General features: G+C 39.1%; 1 protein-coding gene across 1 annotated transcript in view; it reads left to right on the forward strand.

Annotated features, from left to right (window-relative positions):
• Positions 1–14,699, forward strand: part of si:ch211-159i8.4 (matrix-remodeling-associated protein 5) — a 39,824-nt gene that overhangs the window by 21,172 nt on the left and 3,953 nt on the right. The window contains exons 5-6 of the mRNA XM_028815728.2: positions 1,363–4,911; positions 9,173–10,076. Coding sequence (XP_028671561.2) covers positions 1,363–4,911; positions 9,173–10,076 — 4,453 coding nt within the window. The remainder of the gene's footprint in view (positions 1–1,362; positions 4,912–9,172; positions 10,077–14,699) is intronic.

Consider the following 14,699-nt stretch of genomic DNA (forward strand, 5'->3'; position numbering starts at 1 on the left):
TCCAACAGCAAGCCATGCTGTCTTGTAAAGTCCGGTAGCCAGTTTGGCTCCCACGGATCAATGTCTAGGTATTCCTCCCACACGAACCTTGCCATAGGTGCATAGGCTGCACGAATGCGCTCAGCTGGTGTCCCGATCAGCTGAGGCCAGTTCCTCACTCTCTTGTTCGATCTCCTGGTCACTCTCAACAAAATCAGATTCTGAAAAATCAGAGTCCGACTCAGTGATAATGCGCAAAACATCTTCTGCTGAGTATTTTGTTTTCTGCACTCGCTTTGCTCCCTCGTGAGATGTCGATGCCAACTTGCCTTTGCTTACATTTGTTTACATTTCGCAACTCACGCACACACAAGGATTAGATGTCTAACATTCCTCCAAGCACAGAGGGAATGCCTGTAACGTAACTGAGTTTTGTCGCCCTCTACCCCTGGATGTCGACTTTTGTCAGGTAATACACATCATGGTCTGTGACGCAATATTCACTCCATAAGGCGCACAGACATTTCCAACCTTTTTTTGGTTGAAAAAAAGTGCGTCTTATGGTGCGAAAAATACGGTAGTTTACATTCAATGCTATTAAGATGGACTTCAGCCTTTGGCAACCTGTAATAAAAATGTGGACTCAGAAAATGGATGAATGGATAAACTGCATTGCAACAATTTCTAGACTAATATAAGTCAAAATGAAGTTACTAACTAACTCAAATTCAAGCTTTAAAACATGAAATCATTTACCACTAGATGTAGATGCCATTTTTAGTGCACCAATTTTTTGGTGTCAATCACTTATTGAAATCTAGAATAATACAGAAAATAACTAGAAACACACACACACACAATTGGCTAGTACTTAAACAAATATTACAAAGAAGATACTCCTAATACTTCAAATTTATTTTATCCCTATTAAAACCAGATCTAAGGTCAAAAAGATATGACATAACCTTGTTACATAATACATCACCTCAGATCTATTGAAGTAACAATCCAGTTAGACATTACATTAACTCCATTAGAATTTCCATTTCATCTCCTTTGCAGTTGAACTGTTGACTCATCAGTTCACTAATCTTTTGACTCTCAACTTTAACAAGTTTTTAAGGAAGATACAAGTCATTTGTAACTTCATCACAACCAACTAAATTTACACTGTGAACATAATTTATGCAGGCTCTAGAAATCTGAACAGGAGCTAAATGTACGCATAATAAATATGCAGTTTTAAAATGTTAATAGTTCATCCCTTTTCATATATTAAGTAACAGTCTGCATTTTAACAATATTTATGAATGTATATACCATGTTGTTTTCAACCTGTTGAAAACTGAAATCATGAATAACATGCATATGTTCTCTAAACAGGTGTTTTCAAATGTAAAAAGGAGAAAGAATCAGACAGTGGTGACTTCTGCACACTCTGCACTTCCCCACAAGCTCTCAATGGGAGCCAAATCTTCCAGCTTTCACTGCATGAGTTCTTGTGTGAAAAGCCAGTCATTTACTCCCCCCTCAAACAGAGAGATGGTCCTTCCTGGGAGGAACAATATGGTGGAGCTTTGCTAGTACAAGAATATCAGCCACCTCTTGGATGGCTGTCTATGAGCTTATCAGACAACCAGGAGAATACAGCTAATGTGGTCTGCAACGTCAAGCTTCAGGAAGAAGGAACATCGATGCAATGGCACCACTTAACCACTCAAGGGGCTCTGGCAATCTCTGTCAATATTTCAGCCTTACTAGAATGTGAGATTGAGAAGGAGGAACTTCAAAAACTCTGGAGATTAATTGCATATTATTATGAGAGTCCAGCTATTCTTCAACAAGGCTCGGATATAAACATAGCAAATAAAACCACATACCGCTATTCACAGATTCAAGGTGAAGACACCCCATACTTTACTGAGCTCAAAGGACACCTACAAGCAGATCCAACCTGGCTCTTACAGCCCAGTGTCAGTATCCAGTTAAACAGGAGGAAAACCACAACTAGCAAGCTTGTCCTAAATTTCACCACTGAAGTTCAGCAGAATCTGACCAAAAGTGAAATCAGTAATGCCATAGTGAGGCCAGCCTGGGTCCTGATTCGTAGATGGGTTGAGGAGAGAGTGAAGGTAGTTTTAGAAGGATCTGAGGTCAGCATGCAGTGTGAAGTGATTAGCTCTGAGGAACCAAAATTTGAGTGGATTCTTCCCGATATGTCCCGAGCAAATCAATCTCATGAGCACTTTTTGGTGTCTCAAAATGGAAATTTAGTGATAAAAAACACAGACACATCCGATGCTGGAATTTACTATTGCCTTGCAAGAACTGAGAATGAAGCAGATTTGGTATCCTTCCGATTAATTGTAAGAGAGTTGATGGCTACACCAGAGGAGGCAAATGGAAAAGAAATCTTTTTGCAGACTGGTAAAACACTATCTCTTCCATGTTCCACTTCCTCAGTTTTCCCCACCAAGGTACGATGGTTTATCCCACAAAACAAAATTCTTTTGCCATCAGTCTCTGGTGTTGGAAAATATGTATCCTCAAATGGAACTCTCATGATTACAAAGACTACCAAAGCAGATGTTGGGCAGTATATTTGCATAGCTGCTAATCTTTATGGTAGTGACATACTTATGCATATAACAAAGATTAATGAACTTTCTAGTTTTGCTCAAAGCAGACTTGAAGAGGAATATGAAAAACCAGTAGAGAGCAACAAATATAAGACAGATGTTGCCAAAAAGGAGGAAGATGGTTCAGGAGATGTAGAAGTTGCAAATTTTGAAGATGAGGATCAAATATCCGAAAAAAATACAAAGAAATCTGCAAGTACAAAAAAGATTAAAACAAGCTCTGGAAGCCGAGAGCAACATGCAAAGAAGACATGGGAAAGTAAGCGGAGAACTAACCTGTCAGTGAAGAATATTGATCCAAAAAGGTGGGCTGAGTTACTGGCAAAAGCACATGGTAAGACCCCCCATAATACAGCTTCTACTTCAACAGAAACAGACAAAAAAATATTACCAATGACCACTATAAGTGTTTTAACTAGAAAAACTGAAGCTAATATTCTGCACTTGTTTATAACAAGTCCGCAGCCTTCTGCTGTTGTGCCCACGGAGGCAGCAACCTCAATCAGTTCTCGAACTATTTTAGAAACGCCTACAGAATCTGTTCCACCTACAGCTCATTTCTACAAAAAAACCTTCCCAGTTCTGAATCCACATCTTACAGAAGCACCTCTTATAAAACGAGACAATATTACTCCAACTAGCAATAAAAAATGGAGTGTGGTGAGGACAGAAAATGGACAGACACCATTACAAAGAAGATTGAGGCCTTCACAGCGCAGATACCGTCCAATATGGCCATCTCATGCTCCCAGCATTCATTTTCCAAATGCTGAAAGGCAAAAAAATATAGATCTGAAACCAACAGAGGTCTCTGAGAAAATTTTGCAGACAACTCCTACAGTTACAAGTAATGCTTCTCAACACATTTCAGCCAAGGTTTCTATAACACCCAAAACATTTTACAAAATTGACATGAGAAAAGAATCTACACAGACTGATTCACAAACAACAATAACTCCATTGTCATACGATGATTTGAAAAACACTTTCCACAGCTCATTAACCAGTTTTCAGGAGACTACAACAGCGTCTGTCACAACAAGCCATGTTGTTCCTTTATTTCTAGAGAAATCACACGGATCTTCATTATCATCCAAAATGAAACATCCTGAACTTGGAAACAAGATGACAGCCAGGGAAGATAATGAGTCTTTAGGTTTTTCAGATAATAGCAGGAAAATAGGTCAGCTTTCAAAGCAAATGAACTTACAAGGTTCCCGTGATGAGACAGTTTCAGCTAGATGGCTCATCCTTCAGACTTCTAGTAACGAGAACATAAGCCTCCCTACTCTGTCCTCCATCAGAGAACAGACTTTGTCCTACCTTGAATTTAAAAAAACCAACAGCAATCCAAAATCCTACATCTACACTCCTTCAGCTCCCACCAAAAGTCTATTTTTGGCCAAACAATTTAACAGACTAAGTTCTTCAGTGTCCTCTGTGCAGAGGGCAGTAGTTCAAGAGCCAAATTTAAGATTAAGTCATGTATCAGGATCACGAGAGAAAGCTAGAAAAACATCAGCGATGGATCTAAACATGCACCAATCAAAAAATGTTGTGCAATCTTCTCAACAGTATAAGCACACAGGGTATCAAGTTCCCTCTACTATTAAGCCTTACACCACAGCTTCATCCTGGGGTCCACCTAACTATGCACTGTCTAGATCCTCCAATCAAGGCTTTAAAGCATTTCCCAAATACTTCAACAAAGCCTGGTCATTTCATTACTCAGACTTGCATGGAAATGGAGTTACGAACCGTCCTGAAATTACAGCACTAACTGCGAAGCCTGCTCTCACCCCTGTGACTGGCTCTGTAGTTAAGAACTCTGCCTCCGAAGCAACACTCAAGCCAAGAAATCAGGCAATGGATAATCAGAAGCAAATCGAAGAAAAAAGCTATCAAAAGATTTACTCCAACCCATCACTTTCTAGGCAGGCAGGTAGGAGTGTTACAGGCCCACCAAGGATTACCATTTCAACCCTTTCAAGTCATTTACATCCTTGGTACATTGCAAAAAATCCAACACGTGCAGCCCCTCAGCCCACTCCAACGCCACCTGCATCAACATCAAATATAATGTTTGGTAGTCGTTGGCATTACAACCACAAGGTGCCAAAAATGCCAAGTTCAGTACTACAGTTTCCCAACTTTATGAACAGAGGACTAAAGCCACGTATCTCTTCAGTTCATTCCGTGAGTGTGTCTGCTTTGGCAGAAAGTGACATCCATCTTCCCTGTGATGCATCTGGGGACCCAAAGCCATTGATATCTTGGACCAAAGTTTCCACAGGTAAAGGATTAAATATACTTAAACAGAGTAGTGATTGGTATAGTAGGCAGGACAACAAGAAGCCAGAGAACCCTTTAATGGAATACAGAGTAGACCATTTCTTTAAAATACATCCTTTGACAATACTACAGCTCTTATCAAATTTCTTTTTTGAACTCATATATTCTGAACTTTGTTAAGAAATAATTTAGGTTTTCTTACAGTTCATTTTCAGTTTAAAGATTCCACTTTATTTAAGCAATGAGACATATTATAATTTATAATAAACTATAACCAGCAGGGAAGTGGTAAATTAAGTGCAGTAACAATTGAAACATTTAAACTAAAGAATATAAATGAAGGACAAAGTAATAATTAGACTCTGTACCCAATTGTGGAAGAATCCAAACAGAGACTAATTTTAGTAATTAATGAATTAAAATGCTTACAGAATATATGCTGCTAATTTAGAAGTCAAAACCAAATTGAATAAAAAATAGTAAAATACTTTTTTTTTATCTCAAGCATACAATTCTCTCTCAAACCTGCTTATATCAGAAATTCTGGTTTTTCTTATGTGGTTAAAGTAAAAGTCCAATCTCTTTGACTTAAGGAGTTATTAAAAACACTATGGCCAGCAATGAAACAAAATGAAAAAATTAAACAGCCACCCACCACTGCTCAGTTAAAAATTTTCTTTGTCAAAACCCATCTTAAATCTATATAAGTTAAATCATAATCTATTTGTTCACTAATCACACAAAAACAGCTAAACCAATTTTTAAGAAATATGCGTTGCCATTGCTCCACCTTAAAACACAGTCCATATAGCGTATCAGGGAGTAGGTGTAATGGAGAGAGGCAACTCAAAAAACAGTCCTGACATGGGGATAGCCCCAGTGCCCTCCTGCTACTTGATGGGAGGACACTGTTACCAGTCCACAGAAAGCTTTATACAGGCAAAAGTGGGGTCCATCTAAGACAGCAGGTAAAGCATTTTCTTCTCTACTAGTTTGGATAACAGCATTTGTCTAACAGTAAGTCATTTTGTCTCATCCTGGTTTGTGTTTAGCCATGTTGATTTTCCAAAAGGCATTTTTCCCTGTTTAATTTCATCATTTCATCCTTTTTTGAGAAATATTTGATTGGAAAAGGGGTGTACAATGTTGCCAAACCCTTAAGGAGCAATGTTCTTCTCTTTCAAAATAATTTTAAAACTCCAAAGCGCCATTTCTGGTGAGTTTCACGCTTACGTAATCTTATGAAAACTGTATGCAGAAGGAAACTTGACTGTTTCACTCACCACTACCTATTATTTTAAAATCTTATACTCTATACAATCAATGGAATGAGATTTGGGCTGCCAGGCAGGAAATGTCTATTGTCAATGCCAATTTATTTATATAGCACATTTAAGACAACATAGGAATGCTGCGGCCAAAGTGCTTTACAATAAAAAGAAAAAAAAAACCATACAATTAACATAAAAAACAAATAGAAATAAAATAAATGAACATAAATAAAATAAATAATAAATAGAAGTAAGATTACATAATCACAATGAGGATACCATTAGTATTACTGAAGGTCACGGAAAGCAAGTGAAATAAGTCTTTAATCTTAAACAGTTCAATTGTAGACGACTCCTTTATGTAATGACGTAAAGAGTTCCACAGCCGAGAAGCAGCAGCTGCAAAACCTCTGTCCCCCTTAGGTTTACACTTGGTATGAGGGACAACAAGAGATAACTGACCAGTAGAACTAAGCACTCTAGATGGCTGGTGTAAAGCACACAATTCAGATAAATAGGCAGGAGCAAACACATGTAAAGATTTAAAAACTAGCAACAAGATTTTAAAATCCATTCGAAAACTGACAGGCAGCCAGTGTAAAGAAGCTAATATTGGAGAAACAGAATCAGACTTTCCTGCCCAAACCTGAAAGCGAGTGGCAGCATTCTGGACCCACTGTAACCTGTGTATCAGGGATTTGCTAATCCCAGAATACAGCGAGTTGCAGTAATCAAGGCGAGAAAAGATAAAAGCATGAGTAGCTTTCTCAAGATCCCTAGAAGATAAAAAAGGCTTGATCTTACCTAAAAGACGAAGCTGGAAAAAACAACTCTTAACTACAGAATTAATCTGTTTCTCAAAAGAGAGGTTACTGTCAAAAATAACACCAAGATTGCGGACTTGAGGTTTGCAAATGACAAAGAAAGAACCGAGAAGTCCAAGACCAGTTTGGGCTTTAGCTGATGGACAAAGAAAGTAGCGGCCTGCTCCATATTGGTCAAACATGACATATTACATACTGTAAATGCTTTTCAGGATTAATGGATTCAATTATTCAAAAAGCACAGTTTATTAATGTGTGATTAAACATCTATTTGTGAAACCACTCCCAACCAGGAAATACAAATCATTTGTGATTCCAACCCAGCAAGGAATTACCACAATAATGAAATCCACTTACATACAAAAAGAACAAATTCTCAACTCATGGCAGCGGTCAAATTAATTAGAGAGTAGTGTAGATGACAGAAGTTTCACGTGCATTTCAGTCAGCAAAGTCAAAAGGGTCAACATTCAAAAAACAAAAATATGTTTATCTTATCTTAACCCATTACATAAATAAACCCAGGCAATGTTAGATACTCCAGCTAGTTAAAATTTAAAATGATGAATTAATCAAACACTTGTAAAGAGTAAATGTGAATATTAGTTGAAGTGAGTTGGTAAACGTGATGATTATTGCTAGTGTAGTGATCAACAGCTGAAAGCAATTATTGATTGTGTTAGGCCAACCATTTTTAGTACAGGGGTCTCGAATTCCGGTCCTGTAGGGCTACTGTAGTCACAGGTTTTCATTCTCTTTTATTAATTAGGGACCAGTTTTTGATGCAAATTAAGTTCTTTTTCCTTCAATTTAATTGATTTGCTATTTAAGACTCAGGCCCCTTAAATAGATCTTGTTTTTTTTTAAGATTCTTTCCTCTGACTTGCCTCATTTTTTTTCCTTAAGCAGCACCCAAACAGAAATAAAACTTGAAGAGAGCCAACAGATGACCAGCTAAGTCCGAGTCTCAAACTCCAACCAGTTGCTTAATTAGAAGCTGATTCCTGTGGTTAATTAAACCTGTTATTTAATTCAAAGGCTTGGTTGGTGCTCTCATTCTGCCTCAGCAGACATTTCCAAAATGGCTGATTTTCTCTTTACTAAGAACACCATTAAAATGTTTTGTGGTCCTCAGCAGATCAACATCAGTAAGACGTTCACCTTTCCTTATGCTTAGATATTGTATGATGGACACAGGTTAGTTGGTCATGTTTTGGCTCACTTTGTATCTCATTGTTGCTTGGCTGCTAATTAAGGAAAAAAGAAATTATTAAAGGGTCAGAGTTTTAAAGGCAAGTCAAATAAAATGAAAGCAAAGGAATTAATTGGCAGCAAAAACTGGTCACTATTAAAAAAAAAAAGGGTTAGAATGAACCTCTAGGATTGCAGTTGGACACCTCTGCTTTAGCGTGTACAATGAACTAATGTCTCTCCAATCTCAGTGCTCTTTGCACTAACAAAATTGGCATGTCATGATTACAAATAAATAATAGTTTGTAGTTAGGTATTTTACATTCATTTACAATTAGGGCAAATACTGACTTCTTTAATTTTATGGGAACTTTAACGAGATGTGCTGGAAAAAATCAAAGTGCAGGTTGGGTTATGGCACTACATTTTAGGAACGCTGATGATTATAACGATTGATTTCAATGACTGTTTTGCCTCTGTAAATCTAATTACTTTTGATGTCATTGATCAAAGAAACTGGTATCATTGTGTGACAGTTATATATAGAATATGTGTGTGATATTCTATAATGAACCTCTCTATGCACATAGTGCACTAATGTACAGATGTGCTCCAACTAAAGAGGTTAACATGAATTAACAACTGTAATGGTAGATTAACCAGAAGCTAAAGTCTGGGGTGTAAGGGGTTAACAGAATTTGCACCCACACCTGACTTTTATTGCTTCTGTCATAACTCTTTAATCAAAGGCACTCTAGAAACAAAGGCTTCTCTGCAGCCAATAGCCCCAGCACTGGGGTGGGAATGATGTTTCTGTGGATTGTAAGACCCTGGAGGGGGTCTTTGAGCTGCTCAAGTTACATTTCTTGAGTGTTTTGCAGTGATAACTAATTACAGTAGCTGCTGGCATATATCCAAGTTCAAACGACTACAAATTACTTCTTACCTCTTAAACTGTAATTCATTCTTTTTAAAGGTGCTACAATACAAGAGAATGCCAAATACGGGATGAGGTTTGAAGTCTTCCCAAACGGCACGTTCCTGATTAGAAATCTTCAGCTACAAGACCGTGGACAGTACCTCTGCACTGCACAGAACCAATATGGGTCAGATCGTATGGTGATTACACTTGCCGTGCTGACAAAACCGCCAAAGATTCAGCTCCCAGGTTCAAAGGAGATTTCTATCTTCTTAGGCCGTTCTGTTGACCTGGACTGCATTGCCATGGGTAAACCCCAAGCTCAGATCTCTTGGATCCTCCCAGACAAGACATTTCTTCGTGAAGCGATGACGATCGATAACAACGCAATCCTTCTGCCAAATGGCACTCTTAGAATCCATGCTGCTAATTTTTCCAGTAAGGGTGACTATAAGTGCATTGCCAGTAATGCAGCAGGTGCTGATACCATAATGTACCACATCCATGTTACAGCTATTCCATCCACTATTCAGGAGGCAGCCTCTGAAAAAGTCATGCTAACAATGGGCAGGAGCATCTATATTCACTGTACAGCCAGCGGGGAGCCTGAACCCTTCCTCAAGTGGACCATTCCTAGTGGCATGCACATTAAGCCCTCTCAGGTTTTTGCCAGCAGATTTTTTGTCTTTCCTAATGGCACCCTCTTTTTGAAAAATGCTTTACCTATAGACAGAGGAGTCTACGAGTGCAGTGCCACCAACTCAGTGGGAACCAGTAGAAGACTGGTGCATCTAGACATCCAAAGAGAGTCCACAATCCCCAAGGCAGACGTCTACCAGCAAAACAGAGTTACAGCTGTTTACGGGACATCAGTTCTTCTTCATTGTCCAGCGTCTGGAGACCTGCAGCAAGGTGCTCTCTGGAGACTCCCTTCCAAAAAGCTGGTTGATTCTCGCTACAGGTGATTATTTTACTGTCTAATATGAAGTAGTTCATTTCGGCTGTCTTGCGTCCTTATAAGCCAAGGTAGGGCCTGGCTTCCTTTACATCTCAAAACAAGCATATTCAGAGACTTCCCTAGTTTGAGAGGGCACAGTGCTACAGCCAACACAGATAACAAACACACAGCCATGGTGGAACAGAGCTCATTCATTAGCTAGACTGTGACATAGTCCCCAAGAAATTACACCCTCAGTGAAACCTTTAAGCCAATAGTGAAAAGGCAGGGATGTAACTCATCCTGGACAAATACAATCAGAAAAGAGTTAGGCAGGTATGCTTTAACAGCTCAGAGAATACCGATCAAGAGAAACTGATCAAGGAAATGTACACAGAATCTGGAGAACTGCAATGGGAACACAGGACACATTCTGAGAGAGAAAAAATAATGTCCCAAGATAATTCGCACAAACACAAAGAGAGCATGATGATTATGCATGGAAGAAACTACAAGCAGGGCAACCTCCCCTACTGCTGTGACACCTTTAATCCATCCATATTCTAAACACTATTTATCCTGTATATGTTGATGGAGTGACAGGGCCTATCCAGGCACCACAGGGCATAAGGCAAGGAGTACATCTGTGATGACAGTCCATCACAGGGCACACTTCTAAACACAGCCACACGTATCTCATGTTGGGCCAAATAAGAGCCAATGACCGACTTACTGTGGACATTTTTGGCATATTGGAGGGAGCATGAGCTATTGGATAAATTCATGGAAAGTGTAACAATAGTCGCTTTACCATTGCCAGAAGCTTTTTCAGGAACCAGGGACTTTTTTTAGAAACTTTTGTACCATTCCCACCTCAGGAACTCGAGTCATTTGTAGTTCCTGGTACATTTGTTTTAGCTCCGACTCCAGAGTATGTACTTTGCATTCAACTAGGAACTATGTTATGGGTGGGGCTTGGGCAATGAATTGAGCTGATTGGCTGACCACAAGAATTGGAGTTATCTTACAAATCTGTTTGCAGTTTGGACTTTGGACAGTGATCGGTGAAGATGGTGCACCACATTATGCACTCCACTGAAGAAATTACCTCTCCTGTGAAATCAAGATCGGTTATGAAGCAGTAAGGTGGCAGTCTCCTGCATGAACAACTGACAGCACCACACTTCGCACCATATCACTTTTCTTTGCATGTTACATATTTTACTTAAAGGTTACAAGTTCTGTTGTGTGATGGGAACACGACACGAAAGTGGCAAGAGACAACAAGTGATCCGGGGCCTACATTGTATAGGAACTCATTGGTTCAGAAAACAAAGTTCCTGAAGTGGGAAAATGCCTAATGTATACAGACACTGGTTTAGCTGGTAATTGAACCCAAATCCTTGGAGCCGGAAAGCAGAAGCACTACCCACTGTGTAATTGCACTACCTTGCCTGAACTTACCCACCTCATTCTTTTTGAATGAGCTCTCTGACCCAGTACCTGTCCTGGGTGGAAACTAACCCTGGATGGGACACTGGTGCCTCAGAAGGGCACACAGATTTACAACTGTACAAGGCCAGTTTAACCACAAATGTGAGGAAATATCTTTGAAAGTACTTAACTAGCAATGTAGGTTTGGGCATTTTAGTATAAAAGGCAGGCAATGTGGTGTAGTGGTTAAGGTTTTGGTCTTCAGATGCTGCTACTGACACTAACTGGCCATCAGCAAGTCACTTCTTTTGTTCACAAACAAAAGAAATGTAACCAATTGTATCTCAAATGCTGTAAGTCAATTTGGATAAAAGCATCAGCCAGGTAAAAATAAAAATGTATAGATTTCTAAAGTAGAGGATTGTGTCTCACATAAAATATTGAAGTGACCAGCATATCCTGCATGTGATGTAAGAGAGCCTTAGTGAAACATTTTTATTGCCGTTTCTATTAACCTCCGATATGCCAAATAAGTCTTATTATCACTACTTTGACCACCAAAATGTATTCTGATTAAGGAAATAAAATGAGAGATCAAGCACAATTATTAGGAACTCTTGAGAAGCACAGAGCCCTTTAATGAACTGCATAATGGGTAATCACTATGGAGATTTAAGAAAATGAGTATGTTTGATCCATTAATGTCTCTTCTCTCTTCTATGACTTCACTATTTTGCTGGACCCCCTCTATTTTGGAACGGCTCAATTAAATACAATTAGAATGAGCCAAGCAGCAAACTGAGCTGATGGACCTGAACAAACCCTCATCTAGGGTTGAGAAAATGTGGAGCTGCCTGTTGTGAATCAGACATTAAAACAGATTAGTAAAGAACCTCAGGCCACAGTCTACCTGACACTGTCCATTGCTATCAGTAGTGGGGGAGGATAGATCTGAATCAAGGGCATGGTAAGAACTAAGAGGAACACAATTAGCTGAAATATAAGCCTTTCCTAGTGCATATTAGTACTGACCATTTAAAACAAAATCAGATAGGCACAGCCGTGCACCAAACAGCTGACAAAATCTGGTTGGGCCATTGTCAGCATGGATTCTGCACATTTTTCCCATCTCCATGTTCATTTCTCCAGCATCTCAAGACATTCCAGTTAGGTTGACTAGCAGATCTAAATTTATTGAGTGTAAGCACACACTTTCTGCAATGGACTGGTGTCACATTCATAGTTGGTTCCTGTCTACTATATGGTGCCACTAGGGTAGACTGTGGCTTACACAACCTTAAAATTGGCATGGTTGGTTCAAACATAAATTAATGAGCTCTGAATAATGTCTCCCAAAGTGCAGATATACAGTCATGTGAAAATGTTTGGGAACCCCTCTCAGCCTGCATAATAATTTACTCTACTTTCAACAAAAAAGATAATGGTGGTATGTGTTTCATTTCCTAGGAACATCTGAGTACTGGGGTGTTTTCTGAATGAAGATTTTTAGTTAAGCAGTATTTAGTTGAATGAAATTAAATCAAATGTGAAAAACTGGCTGTGCAAAAATTTGGGTACCCTTGTAATTTTGCTGATTTCAATCCATGTAACTGCTCAATACTAATTACTTGCAATACCAAATTGGTTGGATTAGCTCGTTAAGCCTTCATAGACAGGTGTGTCCAATCATGAGAGAAGGTATTTAAGGTGGTCAATTGCAAGTTGTGCTTCCCTTTGACTCTCCTCTGAAAAGTGACAGCATGGGATTCTCAAAGCAACTCTCAAAAGATCTGAAAACAAAGATTGTTCAGTATCATGGTTTAGAGGAAGGCTACAAAAAGCTATCTCAGAAGTTTAAACTGTCAGTTTCAACTGTAAGGAATGTAATCAGGGAATGGAAGGCCACAGGCACAGTTGCTGTTAAACCCAGGTCTGGCAGGCCAAGAAAAATACAGGAGTGACATATGCGCAAGATTGTGATTATGGATACAGACAACCCACAGATCACCTCCAAAGACCTGCAAGAACATCTTGCTGCAGATGGTGTACCTGTACATCGTTCTACAACTCAGCGCAATTTGCACAAAACATCTGTATGGCAGGGTGATGAGAAAGAAGCCCTTTCTGCACTCACACCACAAACAGAGTCGCTTGTTGTATGCAAATGCTCATTTAGACAAGCCAGATTCATTTTGGAACAAAGTGCTTTGGAATGATGAAACAAAAATTGAGTTATTTGGTCATAACAAAAAGTGCTTTGCATGGCAGAAGAAGAACCCTGTATTCCAAGAAAAACACCTGCTACCTACTGTCAAATTTGGTGGAGGTTCCATCATGCTGTGGGGCTGTGTGGCTAGTTCAGGGGCTGGGGTCCTTGTTAAAATCAAGGGTCAGATGAATTCAACCCAATATCAACAAGTTCTACAGGATAATGTTCAAGCATCAGTCACAAAGTTGAAGTTACGCAGGGGTTGGATATTCAAACAAGACAATAACCAAAAACACAGTTTGAAATCTACAAAGGCATTCATGCAGAGGGAGAAGTACAATGTTCTAGAATGGCCGTCACAGTCCCCTGACTTGAATATCATCGAAACTCTATGGGATGATTTGAAGTAGGCTGTCCATGCTCGGCAGCCATCAAATTTAACTGAACTGAGATTTTGTATGGACGAATGGTCAAAAATACCTCCATCCAGAATCCAGACACTCATCAAAGGCTATAGGAGGTGTCTAGAGGCTGTTATATTTGCAAAAGGAGGCTCAACTAAGTATTGATGCAATATCTCGGTAGGGATGCCCAAATTTATGCACCTGTCTAATTCTGCTATGATGCGTATTGCATATTTTCTGTTAATCCAATAAACTTAATGTCTCTGCTGAAATACTACCGTTTCCATAAGGCATGTCATATATTAAAAGGAAGTTGCTACTTTGAAAGCTCAGCCAATGATAAACAAAAATCCAAAGAATTAGGAAGGGTTCCCAAATTTTTTCATATGACTGTATGATAGGTTAATCATTTATTTTAACATAGGAAAGAAATAAAATGAGTTCAGCTAAAACTAGTAGGGCTGATTTGAACTGATCATAAAATGATCCTCTCTGACTGAAGTTTAGATTCCTAAACCTCCCAAGTACAGAGCTGAAGCAAAGTTGTGGGCAGCAATACAGAAAAGACATATGGCTGAAAATTAAATACAGTGGAACCTC

The sequence above is a fragment of the Erpetoichthys calabaricus genome, chromosome 12 (assembly GCF_900747795.2).
Source record: "Erpetoichthys calabaricus chromosome 12, fErpCal1.3, whole genome shotgun sequence".
Classification (NCBI taxonomy): Eukaryota; Metazoa; Chordata; class Cladistia; order Polypteriformes; family Polypteridae; genus Erpetoichthys; species Erpetoichthys calabaricus.